Here is a 20,723-nt window from a genome sequence, read left to right as displayed (position 1 = left end):
GGGAAAATAAAAACTGCTGAGTGTCTCATGTAATATCACAACACCAGGAGCTTGGACTTAAAAAAAAAACAAACAAATATTGTGAAACTCACTGTAAAATTGGAGTTTAAAATTGTTTTTACAGTAGGAACACACGAGCACAAAGTAAGATGTCAGTGGAACTCAAGTCTCCTGACTCCCCATTGTGTAGACTCCGTTATTCTTTGAGTTACAGTCCCAATGTCTAAGTAAGGTGTGTGCAGTCCTGTCCACCTTTGATCAGAGATGTTTTCATCAGAAGTGTCTGAGAGGCTATGTCTACACCCTTTTGCTCTGAACTGAGGATATAGGGAGGGGAGACCTGCTGCTGCTCTAGTTCATCTCAGCTGGCTGTGGCTAGAGATGGAGCATTGCAGCATCCATAAGCAAAGCTATTTGACAGTTTACATTTCTACTTAATGTTCTTTATTTTTACTTTATTTCTTTTCCTGGCAGTTTCAGGCCATGGGGTCCCCATGCCTCAATCCTTGGTTTGCTACAGCTAACCAGGGCATCTGTCATCTTAGCCTCTGTAGCCTTTCTTCTGCCCAAAATTCCAGGCTTCAAACCCTGCCAGACCTGTCACAGATCCTCCCTCCTCCCTTAAGATCTGTGGAGCATTATTGAGAGGATCCAGGTCAATGGCTAGAGGGAAGGAGCAAAATTCATCCCGCAAACCCACTGCTTCTCCTCCTTGCAGTTACGTGAGCTTCATGTATAGACTGGGCTAAAGGCATCCTTACTGAGAAATAGGGGATACATTCTGCATACACAGTTGGTCAGCAGCACGCTCTGTGTTGGGATTAACTTGCTAGTGCAGTCATGAGAGGGTTTTTTTAAATATTTGTAATGGGATATTGAGTTAATACTGTTAGTCAATAGAAAAGAATCCCAGTAGCTAGTCTGAATTTTATATGTGTTTGACATGGTATTAAGCAGGCTGAGGTCTCTGTCTATCAAACCCTGGACCTGGTTTAATACTGGACCGTGACTAGATTATGTTAATACCTTTGGCCTGTGTATTATATCTAAACTAATACAACAACTCACAGGGTTTGTGTTGGGATCCCATTTTCATGTCCACCTCCCTCAAAGATCATCACGACAAATGCATCCTTGCTGGGTTGGAGAGCTCACCTTACAGACTCCATAGTACAAGGTAAATGGATCCCTCTAAGACAGGGGTCGGCAACCTTTCAGAAGTAGTGTGCCAAGTCTTCATTTATTCACTCTTATTTAAGGTTTCGCGTGCCAGTAATACATTGTAATGTTTTTAGAAGGTCTCTTTCTATAAGTCTATAATATATAACTAAACTATTGTTGTATATAAAGTAAATCAAGTTTTTAAAATGTTTAAGAAGCTTCATTTAAAATTAAATTAAAATGCAGAGCCCCCTGGACTGGTGGCCAGGACACAGGCAGTGTTAGTGCCACTGAAAATGAGCTTGCGTGCTGCCTTCGGCACGCGTGCCATAGGTTTCCTACCCCTGCACTAAGAATTGCTGCTCCACATCAACATTCTTGCCCTCACTTTCTGCCCAGGATCAAGAGTCACAACTGACAACAGCACAATAATGTACTAGATCAACTGCCAAGGAGAAGCAAGATCTCAGTCTTCATGCACAGAAGCGATGAAGCTCTGGAATTGGTGTCTAACCCAACAAATCAGTATCTTAGCTGCCTACCTATTGGGTCTGAAGAACACCTTAGCAGACACTCTGGACAGGCATTTTTGCCAGGATCGCAAGTGGGAATTGGGCAATCCTAACTCTTGCAAGATCTGGGCCTCTCCACAGATAGAAACCTTTGACACCATCCAACATGAAATGCCAGCACTCCCCCTCAAGGGGAGAACTCAGCTGCAATTCTCTGGGGAGATGCCTTCCTCACACCTTGACCTTGGATTCCGTTATATGCCTGTGTTCCAACACCACTGCTCCTCAGAGTCTTGAAGACACTGAAACAGGAGAAAAGTGGTTAACCTCAGAGCCCCACCATAACTGAGACAGGTTGGGTTCCTGGACCTGATTTCTCTAAGTCAAAGGCCACCTCTTCTCTCTTTGGTCACAGACCTCCTGACCCAGGAGTCTGGCCATGTAACTCATCCCAATCTCTCCTCGTTACACCTACATGCTTGGCTTTCAGGCCTACAGCAGGATTGTTCTCTTGAGGTGCAGTCCATGCTGCTGAGGAGTAGAAAACCCACCACAAGGAAAACCTACCTGCCAAATGGAAGCGTTTCCAGCTTTGACGTGCACAGCAGTCATTATCTCCATGTGAAGCTCACCTCTCTGTCATACTTGGCTACATGTTAAACTTAAAAACCCTTGGGTTATCATTCAGCTCCATCAAAGTCCACCTAGCTGCCATTTCAGCCTTTCACCAACCAGTTGAAGGGTTTTCAGTTTTTGTGCATCCTACTACAAGATTCCTGAAGAGACTGATCAACCTCTTTCCTCACCTAGGACAGCCCGCTTCACCTTTGGGTCTTTATTTAGTTCTCAATGTTAAGAGAGCCTCCACCCCCCTTGAACCCTTGGGGAGTTGTTTGGTTCTGCACTTATCCTACAAAACCATGTTCTTTGTAGCCATTATTTCAGCCAGAAGGATAAGTGAATTGGGAGCTAGTGATGGGGGTGTGGTATTGCAATCTTTTCCCTGCTACTGGCACCTCCTGTAGGTTACCAATCTTGCTAGGTGGGTCTTCGGTGGCTCAGCCCTCTGGCCAAGAAACACAGTCAAGTATAGACCCCTTCAAGGATAGCAAAGAGCTCACCTGTCTGCCCTCACCAGGACCTTGAGCACCATCTCTGGGCCCTTTAAACCCAGTCCTTTGCTCAGGTTTGTGAAGAAGTCTTATCCTCTTCTCTGGGCTTAGGCCACTTTGCCAGTGTAGGGAACCCAGACCTGCTCACTACTCCAGGTTCCAGTCCAGGGACCCTATAAACAGCAGGCATGTACTGCTTCCATCAATTGGTTGCTGCGGTGATCCCTAGGCCTCTTCCTACCTGGTCCCTTTGCCCATTACCTGGGTTATAGTTCTCAGGCGCTCCCTCTCCCCCAGATCCAGGGTATACAGTCAGTTAAGCTCCTTTGGCCACGGAGCAGAACCCTTCCTAGCCCCTCTGCTCCCAGCCAGGAACTGCCTTGTAAAGGGCCTGCAGCTTTTTATCTGAGCCTGTGGGCTCTGATTGGCTGCTTCCGTCAGACCTCTCTAGGCAGGCCTGGAGACCCCACCTCTGTTGCTCCCTCCTGGGGCAGGGTTTAGCAGGACTGCAGGGCCTCCAGCAGGAGACCCTGTCACAGGGCTTTTGTAGCTGATCCACTGGACACAGTTTTCTATCAAGACAAGGTGACTCTTAATCCTCATCCTCATTTTCTATCCAAAATGATGTGAAAAATGAACAAGAATCAGGACATTCATCTACCGTTTTTTTACCCCAGAACCTCATACTTCAATGGAAGAAGCCAACCTACTTACTCTAGGTGTGAGAGGACCACTTGCTTTCGATCTCAACAGGACCAAATCCTTCAGATCCTCTCCTAGGCTCTTTGTCTCCATTGCAGAGAGAATGAAGGGAGTGTCTTTTTCCACACAAAGATTGTCTAAATGGGTCTTCAGGATGCAACTTAGCCTGTTACAAAGCTTCTGAGGCGCACCTTCCACGTAGGATGACAGTTCATTCCATCAGAGCTCAATCCATTTCTGTAGCCTTGCTTATAAACATGCCCATTACAGACATTTGCAAACCTGCCATCTGGTCATCTATACACACCTTTTCCTAACATTATGCTGTCATTCATGCCTCCAGATCAGATGTGACCTTTGCTGAGGTCATTCTCCAAACTATTCTAAACTCAATTTCTCAGCACCCTCCTCCATAATTGAGATACTGCTTGGGAGTCATCTAACACGGAGCACTTACAGGGAAAATAGCTCGAAAAAGGAGACTACTTATATGGACACTGGAGTTCTTGGAGATGTTTTCTCCCTATGGGTGCTCCACTAATGGCCCTTCTTTCTCCTCTGCTTTGGAGTTCTCTTCTTCAGACTGTGTTTAAGAAGGAAAAGGAGCAGTAGTGGTTCCACCCTTCCTATATATCCTCATTCTGGAGTATGAGGGTGTGTATGACAGGGACCCGTGGACTCTGCTGATGAAAAAAATCTCTGATTGAAGGCTAAAACATGTGAACATCTAATGTGGAGCAACCAGAGGGATAAAACACCTGGAACTCCAGTTACTGTACAAGTACCTGCTCCTTTTTTATCCTGGGCTCTCTCCTCTGTTTCTTTCTTTCATGAGTGTAGTTGTCTTTCTCATCATCCTTTTTCCAGTGTCTGTTATCCTTCTGATTTAATTTGTATTTTTTTACACCCTACCTTCCTCTAAATGTTTCCTTCATCCCTCTAATAGAGTGGCTTGCCATTAAAGGCTAGAGATCTGGGATCAGTGAACCCTGATTTCCAAGTTGGCACACCTGAGCAGGAATCAAGTGATTTCCCCTATAAGATCAAGAGTAAGTTGCAGAGAAAGGGTTGGGGTGTTGCGTAGGGAGACTGGGAAGTGAGACTACAGGCAGAAAAGGCACGGGAGTGCATCAATAAGAGGGTAAGCAGATGTACTTTGAGTTTTATTTTAAGTTTACTTTGTGAATAAACCAAGACCCCAAGAAGCAGTGTTGTGAATAGACAAAACAGGTATGTGAAGTTTGTTTGAGGAACCAAGAGGAGAAACTGAGGTAAGAGTCCACTTACAGGTCTGCTCTGGGGCCACTAGGGGGTGTTTGGGAGGATTCTACTCAGTGACAATCTCTCTCTCCCTGCCTGGCTCCAACCCCCTGTCAAATTTCTGCACCTCCCCACTTTGGATCTCCTATCCCTCAGATCTCTTGTCCTCTCCACTCTCCTAGATCAGTGGTTTTCAATCTGTAGTCCGTGGACCCCTGGGGTTCTGCAGACTATGCCTAAGATTTCCTAAGGGGTCCACCCCTCCATTTGAAATTTTTTAGGTGTCTGCAAATGAAAAAAGGTTGAAAATTGCTGTCCTAGATGCTCTTTACTCTTTTTTGCTTTTCCCCTGAATGCTCTCTATCTTCTTGGGACTCTCTTTATCTTTTCAGTGGGCTCCTTCTTCTAACCTCGCTCTACACAGATTTCCATTCTTGGATCTCTTTCCTTTCCCCCACATAACAAGAGGTCTCACCCTCTCACCCCTCCTAGTAAGTTCCTACACATCCTTAGTTTTTTCCCCACCTGGGCTGGCTCCAGGCACCAGTGAAGGAAGCAGGTGCCTGGGGCAGCCAATAGAAAGAGGCAACACTCTGTCCATTATTGGGGCGGCACGTCCGGGTCTTTGGTGGCAATTTCACAGCGGATCCTTCAGTCCCTCTCTTCTTCTTTGGCAGCACTTTGGCAGCAGCTCAATCGGGTTTTTCTTTTTCTTTTCTTTTTCTTCACCAATTGAGGCGGCAAAAAAGCTGGAGCCAGCCCTGTTCCCCACACTGCAGTCCCCTTCTTTATTTCGTTTGGACTCTCAACCTCACTGAAATCTCAGTAGTGCCCTGCTCCCCTTTGCATCAAATCCTCTGTCCCAGCAACCCCACCCCCATTGCACAGCAGCTTCTGCCCCTTGTATCCCAGCCTCTAACTCACCCCTTCTGCCACTGACACTTAGTCACTTCCCTGTTCTGCTCCACAGTGCTGCACCATCTCTGTCTTAGTCCTTAACACCCAGCTGCCAACCTATTCTGTCTCCAGCACCTCCTCATTTCCTCCTTGCACCTCTAACTAGTGGCACCCCAGTAAACCAGACTAGATGATCTAATGATCCCTTCTGGCCTTAAACTCTATGAACCCCCATCTTAGCAGCCCCTAAGCACCAGTCACCTCTTCCCCAAAGATCGCTAAGTATTATACACCCTCTACCTCCCATCCCCCTGCTCTGCCCCCAGCCTCCCTTCTGCTTATCCTCTGCTGTCACCCAACCTCCCCGCACAGGATCCTCATGGCTGGCCCATTCTCCCCTGCCCCAGCGCCCTGAGCCACCTTGGGCTGGAGAGGCTGGGCAGGGGCAGAGCAGCAGGAAAAGGGAGTGTCATGGGGCCCCCTGCCTGCTAAGAGGAGGGCTGCAGAGACTTGGCCAGAAGCCCCTGGGGCAGGCACTCCGGGGTGGGGGTCCTTAACTCTGTCTACAGCCTGGGCCTGAGAGACTGGCAAGGTGGGGCGCGACTTGACTGTGGCCTTTCCATCTGCAATCTTGCCTAGCAACAGGGCTCTCCCTTTTTTGATTGGGTGATACTACCCTCACGCCCCACCCCCCAAGGAAAGGGCCTGAGGGGAAACCAAAACCACCTAGCACCTCAGGATGGCATGAGGCAGAGTCCCTCGCGTTCTGATTGGCCGAGGCTGCTCCTGTCCTTGCCCTGATTGGCTATACAAGGGGTGGGCTGGGTGGCCTTCAGCCAGCAGTGGTCTCTGCGGTGAAGGCAGGAGGGAGGCTGGGAGGCAGCCGGCTTCTCCCCCCTCCCCCCCCGCCTGGGGTGCCCAGCCTGAGGTAACTGTTCCAGCAATCTCCGCCCTGCCCCCACTTGGAACAACGGCCCGACCCCACAGTGCCCCGTGTGTGTGGGGGGGAGGGTTGCTCTCCGCTGGGCAGTGCCCCCCCCTCACCTCTCCAGCAGGCAAACTCGGATCACGAGTCAGGTGGTCTGGGGCCTCAGGCACAGCACACGGCCAGGCCCACGGCTCGCCCTGCACAGGGTCCTGGGGCTCTCGCGGGCCCCCTTTCTCCCCAAAGTGACAGGGGCATGGGGCTCCTTTAGTGAGTACATTGGTGAGGGCAGCTGCGCTGGGTCTGCCGTGCTTTTCTCCTCCTGCTGCTGCTGCTGAAGTGGCTTTGGCAAGGCCCAGCAGAGCACTGGGTCTTGGCGGTTACGCCCCAGTGAGCCGCACAGGGACATTTGCACCCTTCAGAGCTACTCTCTCAGGCTCTCTACAGACTCAGATATACGTCACTGCATCAGTGAGACCTGGGCCACGGGCTCCAACTTAATTTCACAACCACCAGGCTAGAAATTTACTTAAAAACAAAAAACTCAGATTCTGATGCAATCCCATGACTCCAGGAGCTGAGGCCCTTGACATGGGCCTGTAGTGCCTATGTCTTATTTTGGCCCTGCACAAACTGCTCTTTTAAGAAATCTCTGTATTTTGTGCAGAGATAACACTGAGAAGAGAGGATTATGTTGGGGGTAAGGGAGAGATGGATTAATTTTCCCTGGGCATTAACACCCTCTCTAAAGAATACTTCCCTCCCCTTGTGTTTGCTACCAAAGATTGCTCCTTTCTTTTCCTAGAGATTAGCAATCCCTTCTTCCTCCTATTGTGGTGATTAACAGACCATTTCACCTCTCCCACCCCCAATTATTTTTCTTCGCCAGGGGATTACACTTCTCTTCGCTTCCCACTCTCCACCCAAGAATATTCTGCTCACCCTCACTCTGGTATCTCCTTGAAGATGAAATTGTATGCAACTTCACTTTATCTAAAAGCTTGACTTTCTTGATAATCTGTTTAAGGGGGAGTTTTCTCTGTCCAAGCTGTACTTGCAACACTTCAGAAACAAATGTTATAAAAATAGTTCAGGACCTTACTGTTACTGTAACATTATGTTGTGCTTGAATTTAATAATAGTTTGTTAAAATTGCTAATAATTTAATTCCGTTGGTATTCTTTATGAGCACACAGTTAAGCTAAAGAACAACACTGGGAAAAGAACAAATGGGTATAAACTGGCAGTGAATAAATTTAGGCTGGAAATTAGAAGAACATTTTTAACAATCAGAGGAGTGAGGTTCAGGAACAGTCTTCCAATAGGAATTGTGGGAGTAAACAATTTAACTAGATTTAGATGGAGCTTCATACATTTATGATTGGGATTATATAAATTGGTTGCCTGCAATAGCAGGAGACTGGACTCTGATTCAGGAGGTCCCTTCCAGTCCTAATTGCAAATAAGGTAAAAATAAAGATGCCTTTGATTACTATAGTTTTTAATGAAAAAATGGGAGCATGTATGTCTGATCATACAACCTTTTTAATATGGGATATTCTGAATGAGAAAAAGAATAAGTCTTTCTCTAGAGTTTTACCTCAAGTAAGGCCCCAGTCTTCAATTCACATTGATATAAAATAGGGCCTTAGTCTTAGGTAATTATCACAGTCCTTATCTCAGAAGATATAAAGTTCTTTGAGATGCTGGGATGAAAGGTACTATAGAAATTCAAAGTACTAGTGTTATAGCATAGGTGCTTGGGTGTCTTATGAGGAGTCATACCATTTTTGGGATGATAATGTTCTGACAGTTTTGTTTTATTATTATTATTAATACAAGGTGCTAGATGGCTCAGAAGGTTAGTAATGGGTTATGTTAGAATTTCACCCCTACATCATTAATTTGAATTGGTACAGGTAGGTAGCATCCAGCTGAAATTGTTTGTTAGCCTATAAAAGTTAAATTGCTGATTTCAGTCCAAATTCTAGTTGCAAAATGTATTGACAAATCTGTATACAAGTTAATATATCTCTAGTATTCATGAGCACATATTTATAATTGCACTTAAAAAATCAAGTTCCAATTCCAATCTTTAATACACACAGTACTTATCTAGTAAAATCTCGTATTGCACAGTTTAATACAGATGACCTACAGGGAAAATATTTATCATAAAACTTCATATAATGTAGAGAGAATCTTTGACTATGGGCACTTTAATGCCAACTATTATTTTATTTTCACAAGATGACCAGCAATCTGAGTGGTACAAAAATGCAAAAATAAAATGTGCATTATATTGCTCACTATAACACATCGTGGCCCCAATCATGCGAATACTTATACCCGAGTAACTTTATGCATGTGAATTGCCATACTGAGTTCAGTGGGACTACTCATATGTAAAGTTGTTTACATTAGTGTTTGCAGGATTGGGACTTATGTTAGTACAATACAACTGTTTTGTATTTCATCTTCCATACAAACTATACATGAAAATGCTTAAGCTAAATAATACAGTTACAGAGAGGGAGTCTGCAAAGCAACTGTGTATGAATTTTTTGTTAAATCTATGGTTTCTCTTGACACCAAAATGGATATAGAAAAAAGATTTATTGGTGCCTTTTATTTTGCAACTTATCTATATAATCATCTCTATTGTTAATATTGTCTTTTTTTATTTTAACAGGAATCTTCAATACAAAAATGAGACATAATCTGGTCTGTCAGACACCTCGCACTGTCACTGTTCATATAAAGTCAAGTGCATCTAGATCACACCAGCAAAATAAATCTATTAGTCTAAAACGTCCTATTTTTAAAGACAGTCAGGAAAATTGTGAAAAAGATGTGCACAGTAATAAGTCTAAACGTCCAAAAGGTGCATGTCTGGTTATTCAGCGTCAGGAAATGACTGCTTTCTTTAAACTATTTGGTAGGTTAACAATTATACATTTTGGGTAAAATGTGTTGATTGAACACTAAAATACTTTTTATAAGCAACTGTTTTCTCTAAATATAATAACTTGAATGCTTCTCATGCATACATTAACAGCCATATCTTGCGCTGAAGTGCCTGAATATTATTCCTCAGTTAACTGAAAACACTCCCGTTCCTCCTCCACAACTGTTATATTTCAGTGTATAAATATTTACATTTTAAATAAAAATAACTACAGAAGGGCTGTCAAACTGCTGAAAAATACATTGCATAAAGATAAAACAAAAATCATTTGACCCTTTCTACACATATCATCTCCTTTCTCTCCCTTTCATTGTTTTTTTGTTGCAGATGATGATCTAATTCAAGATTTCCTGTGGATGGACTGCTGCTGTAAAATTGCAGATAAGGTAAATTTGGTATCGTTTTGGTTAATTGGCCACTTTTTGCGCCTTTTACTTTTAATCACTTGATATTATAATATGAACATAAACCATATTCTGCTTTCTAATGTATTCACACAGCTTCTGGCAAAGTAACATAGGAAACAATTTACACTTTTCTGAGTGTACTTAATAAAGTATAATCTTGTGGTGATGTCAGAAACAGATTTAAAAGATGCTACGTCCTTTTAGGAAATTTTATATACGAAACAAAAGAATACTAATGTTCTATTTTAATACTTTATGTTTTTCTAACAGTATCTTTTGGCAATGACTTTTGTTTATTTCAAGAGGGCTAGCTTCAGTATAAATGAGCATACCAGACTTAATTTCTTTGTTGCTCTGTAAGTATTCTTTAAATATTTGTTTGAATTATAACATGTTTTTCATTGATTTAGTTCTGTGTTTATTCCATTAATAATTTTGATTTATAAATTAGGATTCTTATGGGGAGAAGTTTCACATCACAACCCTTCCCCATATGAGCAGGCTAGAGAAAAATCCATTAATTTGCCCAGGTTAAAAACTTCTTGAGATCTTTTCTTTGAATAGCGCCCCCAGACTTTGAAGCAGGGACTTGAAATTTGGCAGGGGGATTGCCTTTGTAATAAGGGAGTGCCTTGTGCCATCCCTGTGAAAATCTGCCCAAATATGACCAAATTATAAGCCTTTAAAAATTGCAGTTCATACATGTTGTTCAGTAGACACTTCTTTAATGTTAGCAGCTGTAATCTCCAAAAATTCTTCCCTCATGAAGCAAGCTCAAGATTCTCACAGCTCCTAGCTGACAAGACTGCACCTGCACCATCCCCACAGAGCCTCTGAGCATGGTGCAGCTACAGAGTCTCAGAACAACTTTCCCTGTAATGGCTCCTCCTGGCTTGGGGGCAGGAATGAGCATTGGAACTGAGAGGAAGGGAGTCTGTCTCTCCTGTGCTCTTACTGTGCCTTTCCCCACCACTGCATCTTTATCACAGTTGGGACCCAGGCAGCATGGAGAAAGGTGTCTGATTCAAATGCAGAGGAGACAAACCAGACCTGGGAGAGGGAAAGGAGTAGATTGGGACAAGGAGTCTCATGAGACTGGGATTGGAGCGGGGAGAGAAACTGTGACTGAGAGTTGAAGGTGTGAGATGAGGACTGGCTGGGTGGAAGGAGAAAAGAAACTGGGAAAAGGAATCAGGAACAGGTGGAAAGGGAGACTGAGATTAGATGATCCTGGGGAGGAGGGAGAGACTGGTTGAGGAGCTATAAAGGGGAACTTGGATTGCCAGGGACTGGGGACTGGGGACAAGGAGTTGGGGCCGGATGAGGGACAGCCAGGGCCGCCCAGAGGATTCAGGGGGCCTTGGGCAGGGCCAGGTCTTCGGCGGCAATTCAGCGGCGGGTCCCTCTCGGAGGGAAGGACCTGCCGCCGAATTGCTGCCGAAGAATGAAGCAGCGGTGGTAGAGCAGCTTAAGTGCCACCGATCGCGGGTTTGTTTGTTTTTTTCTGCCACTTGCGGCGCTTGTACTCACCAGGCGGCACTCCGAGGCTTCGGAACCACTTCAGCGGCGGGTCCTTCACTCGCTCCGAGTCTTTGGCTGCACTGAAGGACCCGCCGCCGAAGACCCAGAGCGAGTGAAGGGCCTGCCGCAGAAGTGCCACCGAAAACCCCGGAGCAGCTCGCAGGGCCCCTGTGGGGCCCGGGGCAAATTGCCCCACTTGCCCCCCCCTCCCCCCTGGGCGGCCCTGGGGACAGCTGGGACTGTCTGGGTAAGGAGACTAGGGTAAGAAGCCTGAGGAGTGGAGACTGGATTGGATAGACAGGGTGAATGGTACTACAAGGATCCAGTGGTGGGGAGGAGACAGACAGGGCAGAAGGGATAAAATTTCAGGGAAAGGGGCAGAACAGTCTGTGCCTGAATCTAGAGCACACTCCCTTCCAGAGCCTGGAATGGAACCCATTTTTCCTGTATCTCTCCATGTCTCTGCTGTCAGCAAATATATGTGAAACCAAGTGGCAAAGATGGCAACAGTTACTGGAGCAGGGGGACTCAATTCTGGGTCTCCCACATTAGTGGCTTATCCTCCACGCTATAGAATCATTCTCACTCTCTCTTTCTGGCCTAATGACTATTTAAAATGTATCCAAAATGGACAACTTCATCAGAAGAAACTGAATATCAGAATATCCCCTAGGCCAGTGGCTAAGATTCTCCTTTGGGAGATGGGAAATTCCTATTTAAATCCTTTCACCTGATCAGGCAGAGGGGAGAATGCAACCCAAGTCTCCCATATCCCGAGTGAGTGCTCTAATCCCACTAAGCTGAAAGGAGGTGCTGCCATCTCTGCTGCCTCCTCAGTTTGTATAGGCCCCAACCCAATAGGCATGCTTTGATCACATCTGCCAGATTGGGTCCTGAAGATGAGATAGGCAGAGGAACACTTATCTTTACCTGGTTAGAGGATCTTACGGGGGATTAGGCATTAGATAGGTGTCTGGACACCTAGAATGAGGCAGCAGAGTGCATGCCCCGAGGCAGAAATGTAGGCGCGTAGAGGACTTTTAAAGTGAAAATTTAGATGCTGAGTGAATTTAGGTGCTTATTGTGTTAAGCAGCTGCTGAACCAGGGGTTTTGAGGACCTCACTGGTGCCTAAATTTTTCACTTAAGAACCTAAAGTGGGCAGTTAAGTGCCTTGTTCCTTTTGTGACTCTGGACTTTTGTGTCTGGGCTGCTAAACTTTCATGACCTTTTAGCAAGCTGTACTGATAGCTGATTGTGGTGGGTTTGTGGCTCTAGATAGGAGGTAACAATATTTGCCTGTGGTCGGGGGGGTGGGAGGCAGGTAGGAGGGACAAAACCAAGGAACAAGAAATATTTTCTGAAAGAATGGAGAAATGTGGATGTTAAAAAAGTGGGTTCCCCTTAAAAATGGTGTTGTACCTATTGTATGTTTTTATTTATTTTGCTGCTTTATTAATGTTGAATATTTTTTGCTTCCTAGTTTCTAAACAGACTTGGTTTAGGAAGTACAATTTTCACATGTAGACAAGGCCTGTAAGGCCTTAGTTTTGAAGCAGATCTATCACTGACATTTTCTTTAAACTTTTAAACCTCAGACAATGTATTTGTGCCTCATATCCTAAGGAGTCAATCAAAAACTATTCATTTTAATGTGCGGATGCCCTGTTGATTTGGCAAAGTGAAACTGGATTATATTTAATGTATGTGCCCATCCAGTGAACTTTAGCACAAAACCAATTGTTATGACTGTTTCATATATGTTTGTATTAATGGATTGAAGTAAACCAGAAAATTCCTTTCATCCTGGGAGAAGTCTAAAATTTGGTAGCAAATTTCCCCAAACTAGTGGAAGTAAGGAATTATTTTAAGGTGTATAAAGTTAAAATCATGTGATGTGGTGACTCGAAGTTGGAGATCCTTAATATATATTTTTGTAGGTATCTCGCAAATACAGTTGAAGAAGATGATGAAGAGTCAAAGTATGAAATTTTTCCATGGGCTTTGGGAAAAACCTGGCGGAAGCTTTTCCCTAACTTCTTAAAGTTAAGAGACCAGCTCTGGGATAGAATTGACTACAGGGCTATTGTAAGCAGACGTTGCTGTGAAGAGGTAGGCAGGCTTTTCATGCATTCAATACTTGAGCTATTTACACCAGTTGAGGATCTGGTCTGATATATATTATACATTATCTTTAACAGAAATGTATTGCTAAACCAGGGATTAAGGGGAAAAAAGCAACTGAAATTTAACGATTTGCCTATTCTGTTTTGAAATGGATTATTTTCCTTTGCATTTAATATGCATTCTTAGGAACTCTGGCCTGGATTTAGGAAGGGACTTAGGCTTGCAACTATGAGCACTGTGGCACCTAACTTCTAGGTGCCTATAAAACCACAGGAATACCACCATAATCCACAAATCCTAAATTAGGTGCCTAGGGTCCCTATATAATGAATGGGAAGAGCTAGGTGCCTTAAATATGATCTATAAAAGTCAGCATATTAGGTAGGGAGCTGCCTTTGTGAGCGGTATGCAAAATGGTGTCATGGAGCTAAGGGGGGCAGGGATAGCTTGGTGGTTTGAGCATTGGCCTGCTAAACCCAGGGTTGTGAGTTCAACCCTTGAGGGGGCCATTTAGGGATCAGGGCAAAAATCCCTCAGCAACAGTACTTCATCCTGCTAGTGAAGGCGGGGGACTGGACTTAATGACCTTTCAAGGTCCCTTCCAGTTCTATGAAATAGGTATATCTCCATATATATTTATATAAGTGCCTAAATCTAGGCCTCAGGGACACACCTATCTCTTCCAAGCAATCCACATATAGGAACCTATCTCCTAGAGCCATGTGTCTTAAGTACCTAAATAGTTTTTTGCAGGAATAATTGGAGATATACCAATCTCCTAGAACTGGAAGGGACCTTGAAAGGTCATTGAGTTCAGCCCCCTGCCTTCACTAGCAGGACCAACTTTTTGCCCTGATCCCTAAGTGGCCCCCTCAAGGATTGAACTCACAATCCTGGGTTTAGCAGGCCAATGCTCAAACCACTGAGCTAGCCCTCCTGTTAGGCACCTGCCTCACTCTACACAAAACAGCCAGAGAAGGAGATGGTACTGCTCATCTTCTAACATTTATTGCAGTGGTTATAGCACTCACCTGGGTTGTAGGAAACCCAGGTTCAATTCCCCCTTCTGCCAGAAGGGAAGACAGGATTTGAACAGGGCTCTCCAACCTCTTTTCTCCCACTCTGGCAGAGGGAAGAATTGAACCTGAGTCTCCCACTGGATGCTCTTACCACTGAGATAAATGTTATAAGCCAGGCACAGATTTTGAATGGGACCTGATTTGGTAGGTGGCCTATGAGCACACCTTCTGGATTGGGCCCCTCATATGCTTTAGGGGGATGAATGCATATCTTCCCCGAGCTTGTGAATTGGTCTGGCACTTAGGTGGGAGACAGGTGCCTGGATACCTAGAGTGAGGTAGCAGTGTGCATGCCCAGAGGCAGAAACTTAGGCACCTTGGGAACTTTTACCCTGTAAACTTAGATGCTGAGTGAGTTTAGGCTCCTACAGGGCTTAGTGGGAGTTTTGTGGATTGCAGTAGAGCCAAAAACTGGGACTGAAGCCATTGGGTGCCTAAGTCAGGGGTTTCGTACCTAGCTACCTTTAAAAGCAGCAAAGAATCCTGTGGCACCTTATAGACTAACAGACGTTTTGCAGCATGAGCTTTCGTGGGTGAATACCCACTTCTTCGGATGCATGACTATTCACCCACGAAAGCTCATGCTGCAAAACGTCTGTTAGTCTATAAGGTGCCACAGGATTCTTTGCTGCTTTTACAGATCCAGACTAACACGGCTACCCCTCTGATACTAGCTACCTTTGTGGATCTAGGCCTCTGTTTTTAGGGTAAACTCAATAAAACCCTGTTTCAAACTCCATATCCAAATTTTTAAAAATTTGCCCACATAGCCAGTCCACCTTGCACTTGGAAAGTTTTACATTGTGCCACTGAGCATTCACTACCAAAGTTGCTGCATGAGTTTTTGCTGACCAGAGTCCAAGTGAGCTGTAGCCCACAAAAGCTTATGCTGAAATAAATTTGTTAGTCTCTAAGGTGCCACAAGTACTCCTGTTCTTTTTGTGTCTTAAACAGATACCGTATTTACTGTTGGTCCTGAATGAAGGAATTTGCAACAAAGAGGAAACTGTTTATGCAAGTCACCTCATTCAGTTTAGAATTATTTCATTTTTCAAACTACTTAGAAAATTGTCAATTTCAAATTTTTAGATAAAAATCCAATACTTTGGGTGAAATCCTGGCCCAAGTGAACTCAACAGCAAAACTCCATTTGACTTCAGTAAGGCCAGGATTTTACCCTTTATTTCTAAAAATTAAAGGTGTTTTAACAACCCCTTAATTGCTTTTGCATTATTTCATCCTGTTTTTCAAACCTGAGCTTAACAGAAAAGGAAAAAAGTCACCCTGATAAATACTATTCCTCAGTATTCTCTGGTTGGATTTATTCCTACTGCCAGGAAGGGCCCTGTTATGACATGTGGGATTGAACTGCAGAAAGTAGTGAAATACATTTTCTGTTTGGATTTGGAAAAGATGGGAGCTTATCTATTTCCATTAAATATTGTGAAACTGCACAGTTACAGCCTAGCACAGTGAGAACTGATACCAGATTTAAGATTGATTAAACAAAAAAATTCCCCAAACAATTTTTTCTGTTAGGAGGTTCCATATTGAAACTATGGCATCATCAATTGTTGGAAACCATGATACAGTTCACACTGGGGGTTTACACTGGATACATGGAACGGCACAAGACTTTGTCAAACTGTAAAGTTAAGGGAATTTTAATTAAGTCATCCAGAGCGGTTCAGCCAGCAAAGAGCACTTCTAACTTCCCTACCACTCTAAACCAATGATGTGTATTTCTCAGACACAGATATGATGGAAACTGAATGTGGCTTTTCTTCCTTGAATCCCTACATCAATTAGAAATTAAAGTGATTATTGCATCACCAAATAATTTTTGCACAGAGGAGGTATTTTGAAACTTGTTCTTTCCACCGTAATGTTCAGTTTCATACAGAGGTACCATCTTCCAGGACAAACATATACTTAAGGTTTCTCTTCATTTCAGTTGTATGGTATTTGCTTATTGTTTTTCTTACACTGGTTCTATACATAATTAAGATTTTTCTAATCTAGGTAATGGCTATTGCTCCATCACATTATATATGGCAGCGAGAACGTTCCCTGCATCACAGTGGGGCTGTCAGAAATTACAGCAAAAATGAAGTGCAGTTGCCCCGTGGACCAAGTGCCACACCAGCAGATTGTTTGCTTTGTGGTAAGAAAGGAAGATTTGTAGGACTGGGATTATCATCCTCATCTTCTTCATCCACTGGGACTTTAGAGATCATGGAGCAACATGTATCTCAGGAATTGAAGGACACTTTCCCAGTTGAAAAAATGCTAGTTGATCCTTCTCCTTGCTGTTATTCCCAAGGTACAGTTTAGTATTGTAAGTCGCTTTCATTTACTTAGTTTAGGTATATATTTATTACCTTGGAATCTGCAGTATCTGTATAGCACAGGGGATCTCAAACTGGGGGTTGGGACCCCACAGGGGGTCATGAGATTATTACATGGGGGCAGGAGGTTGCGAGCTGTCAGCCTCAACCCCAAACCCCGCTTTGCCTCCTGCATTGTAATGGTGTTAAATATATTAAAAAATGTTTTTAATTTAGAAGGGGGGGGGTTGCACTTAGAGGCTTTCTATGTGAAAGGGGTCACCAGTACAAAAGTTTGAGAACCACTTGTCTAGCACCCCTAATATATCAGCATTTCTAAAGCACACAGCTCTGCTGCAGGACTGAGCTCTGCTTTTCCCTTGCTCTGTATGTAAGAGGTCTCTCACTTAACCAAAAGCTTGACATAAAGTGAGAAACAAGCCACTTCCTATTCCACTTGCATGTTAGTTTTGGAAAGAATGAATGTAGTGCTTGTGAAAGGAGACTAGAATCTCCATTGCTTTATTTATCTACAGAATTGGGATAGCACAAATAGCAGCAATAAAAGCTCTTTTAGCTGCCCTGTCAAGGTTGCTTATCTCTAACCTGGAGAAACACTGGCAGAGCAGTGTGGTGAAGCTTTTCTAGTAATAAGACCACAGTGTAGTCTTCATGCCTATTAAATCCTTGGACACTCTACTAAGACTCAGATTTATGGGAATGGGGGCCATATAGGCACCTAGACAGACTACCAACAAATGTGCTAATTAACGCCAAGCATGTTTTAGTTTTAAATTATGAACATTTATTAAATCAATTTTCTTGACCTCCAAGGATTTCGCAGTGTTGTGCAGACAGTTAACAATCCCATTTGTAACCAGAACTCTATCCAGATTGTGTGCTATTCTTGGTAAAATAAATGTGTGTGTTTTGAGTAAACCCTTAGGAGGCAAGTCTCAGATGATTCAGTATCAGAATGCGCATCTGTTTGTTTGAACAGCTAATGTTTTATCTTAAGGCATCTTTTGCAGAAGTATTCTGAGTTCCTTCCATTGTTTCTTACATACCTGTAGAATTATAGGGTTGGAAGGGACCTCGGGAGGTCATCTAGTCCAGGGGTAGGCAACCTGCGGCACGCGTGCCGAAGGCGACACGTGAGCTGATTTTCAGTGGCACTCACACTACCTGGGTCCTGGCCACCAGTCTGGGAGACTCGGCATTTTAATTTAATTTTAAATGAAGCTTCTTAAATATTTTAAAAACCTTATTTACTTTACATACAACAAGAGTTTAGTTATATATTATAGACTTATAGAAAGAGACCTTCTAAAAATGTTAAAATGTATTACTGGCACGCAAGACCTTACATTAGAGTGAATAAATGAAGACTTGGCACACCGCTTCTGAAAGGTTGCTGACCCCTGATCTAGTCCAACTCCCTGCTCAAAGCAGGACCAATCCCCAGACAGATTTTTACCCCAGTTCCCTAAGTGGCCCCTTCACAACCCTGAGTTTAGGAGGCCAATGCTCAAATCACTGAGCTATCCCTCCCCCCCACAGTATGTTTTTTTTCACCAAACTACTCTGAAGTCTTGTTAGATGACAGTTACTATCACAATAACAGACTATTTTTTATGATTTTTGTTGTAAATTACCCTTTCTTGTTAGTACTAAAGATGTTCTAGGTCTGTTGAAATTATCCTTGTCTCCTTAACTGTTCTCAATTCTGACTCTTCTGGGGAGTTGACAAATCCTGTTAACTTTTATTCATAGCTACTCACTGACTTCAGCGGACTGTTGATGAATATATACTACTATGAGCAAGAAGTTGTCCACTATTAATTTCTCAAATTAATTCTGAAAATTCCTTTCTAACATTTCCTGTTAGAAGCAACAATAAGAAGCATAATTTATTATCTGAGTTTTAAGATTAGTGTTGTGAGCAACACAAGTTCAGGGTTTAAAAAAAAATGAGTGCAGCCCTCTATCATATATATTCTGAACTTGATTACTCATGAAATCAATTGTTTTTTTCTAACCCACCTCCCACCCTGAAAATCTTGGTTAGCTTTTACTGTATCTGAGAAGTCTCCACCATATAAAGGAGGTATTTGTTCATTTTTAAATTAAGTATTAAGACTGGATCATGCTTCAGATGATTATCTTTTGGTAGATTCATTTTATAAAAATGTATAAGGCTGAAATCTACCAAGATTTACACATGTGCTTAACCACTGGGCACTACTCAGTGTGAAACATTAAATACATGCATACATCTTTGAAGGAGTGGGATTAATTTATCTAAATAAAAATTGGAAACATAATAAATTATCTTTAATATCCATTTTTCCATTAGTGCAAATGGGATTGAAATGTTGGCATTAGGAATCCTACAGAGTGTTATACTTACTGTTTTGATATTGTCCGTAAACTGCTCCAATTCTAAGGGGCTTTTTAAACCTTGAAAATTTTTCAATTGTGTGATATTTATAACAGAAAAGGAATTAGGCAGACGAGTCCAGTAGAACATATCACAGGTTCAGCTCACTATTAAAATACTTTGCACTTACACAGAGCCTCCACTCTGAAACTATAATCACACTTCTGTCCCAATTTTTTTAAACTTAACTCTTATCTGTAACAGTAGTAAGATTACTATATCTGAAAGAGATTAGGAAAAAAATTAGTTCATTTACTTCATGCATTTGATAGCACTTTGTATATAGTCAGGTTCACAGAGTCCCTGGAACAAGTCCTTTTGTTCTGCTTGTGTGGGTTTTCCACAGAGCTTCAGATGAGAAGAACATTTTAAAAGACAGAATAATTTATTTATATTCTCACAACTGACAGAAGAACTCAGAGAAAGGTGGTAATACTTGAAACTATTTCTAATGTATTTTAAGTGGTCGAGACCAGGTGGATGGTTTCCCTTTCAACCTCAGAATAACCCATACGGTAGAGAAGTTTTAGCATATCCATTTTAAATAGGGAGAAACTCAGGCACAGATTTTTCCAAAACTACATAAGACGTGCGTTACAGGGATGGGATTAAAACTAGAACTCCTGACTCTTCAGTCCTATGCTTTGTCCACAGTACCATTCCTCCTCTTCTCCCTCTAACAAATAGTAGACATGCTTTTTGTAATGATGTTGAAAATGATCTGACCACTATCAGCCAAACAATCTTCAGCCCTGATTGACAGAGGTATAGCAAGAAAAATCTTGTCAATAACTGGTCTTTTTCTTTGTGTAAACAGTGCCTTGTAGTAAATAAGTATATATAATAGGGCCAAAATTCCGTGAATTGCATTTCCTATTGATTCGATGTAGAATTATGCAAACATATTTTGCTCCTAACAAAGGTGATCAGTATTGATTGGTACATAACAATGCAAAAAGGAATTGTATCTGTAGCAGAATGCAGAGTTTGGTCTATTGTACTCTTACCTTATGTAAACAAATTCATTGTTTTTCTTTCTTTTTAATTTCTGGTAGATTGCAACAGACTATTCACCAAAGAGAGAAAGATTAGCTGCATGAATCAAGACAAATCCATGGACTGGTTTACAGGAAATGAAGAATGAAATGTTTGACCAGAGTTATTAGATATAGCTCAGAATACCAAACTCATTGCAAGATTAATTATAAAATGTTTGTTTCTAACAGTATTGCATAGCTGTACCATAGTTCACTATTTCATTAGCGTCCCTTCTTTAGATTGTACAT

The 20,723-nt window shown here is 42.8% G+C and overlaps 1 protein-coding gene across 5 annotated transcripts; it reads left to right on the top strand.

The window, feature by feature from the left end:
• The first annotated feature begins 6,183 nt into the window (after positions 1–6,183).
• On the top strand, positions 6,184–20,706 carry SPDYA (speedy/RINGO cell cycle regulator family member A). 5 transcript variants are annotated; one of them, XM_039532345.1, is made up of 8 exons: positions 6,608–6,839; positions 7,459–7,543; positions 9,262–9,507; positions 9,865–9,923; positions 10,215–10,300; positions 13,405–13,576; positions 16,693–16,993; positions 20,493–20,706. In XM_039532345.1, the coding sequence occupies exons 3-8, from the start codon at positions 9,279–9,281 to the stop codon at positions 20,579–20,581; spliced, it is 936 nt and encodes a 311-aa protein (XP_039388279.1). In that variant the 5' UTR covers positions 6,608–6,839; positions 7,459–7,543; positions 9,262–9,278; the 3' UTR covers positions 20,582–20,706. The 5 variants fall into 5 exon arrangements, with proteins under 5 accessions (XP_039388281.1, XP_039388278.1, XP_039388283.1 ...); XM_039532347.1 differs by lacking the exons at positions 6,608–6,839; positions 7,459–7,543 and adding an exon at positions 6,184–6,236; XM_039532344.1 differs by lacking the exons at positions 6,608–6,839; positions 7,459–7,543 and adding an exon at positions 6,488–6,572.
• Positions 20,707–20,723: the final 17 nt, after the last annotated feature.

This window comes from Mauremys reevesii, linkage group 3 (genome assembly GCF_016161935.1).
Source record: "Mauremys reevesii isolate NIE-2019 linkage group 3, ASM1616193v1, whole genome shotgun sequence".
Classification (NCBI taxonomy): Eukaryota; Metazoa; Chordata; order Testudines; family Geoemydidae; genus Mauremys; species Mauremys reevesii.
The sequence above is the reverse complement of the archived record's forward strand: the minus strand, read 5'-3'. Positions and strand labels throughout refer to the sequence as shown.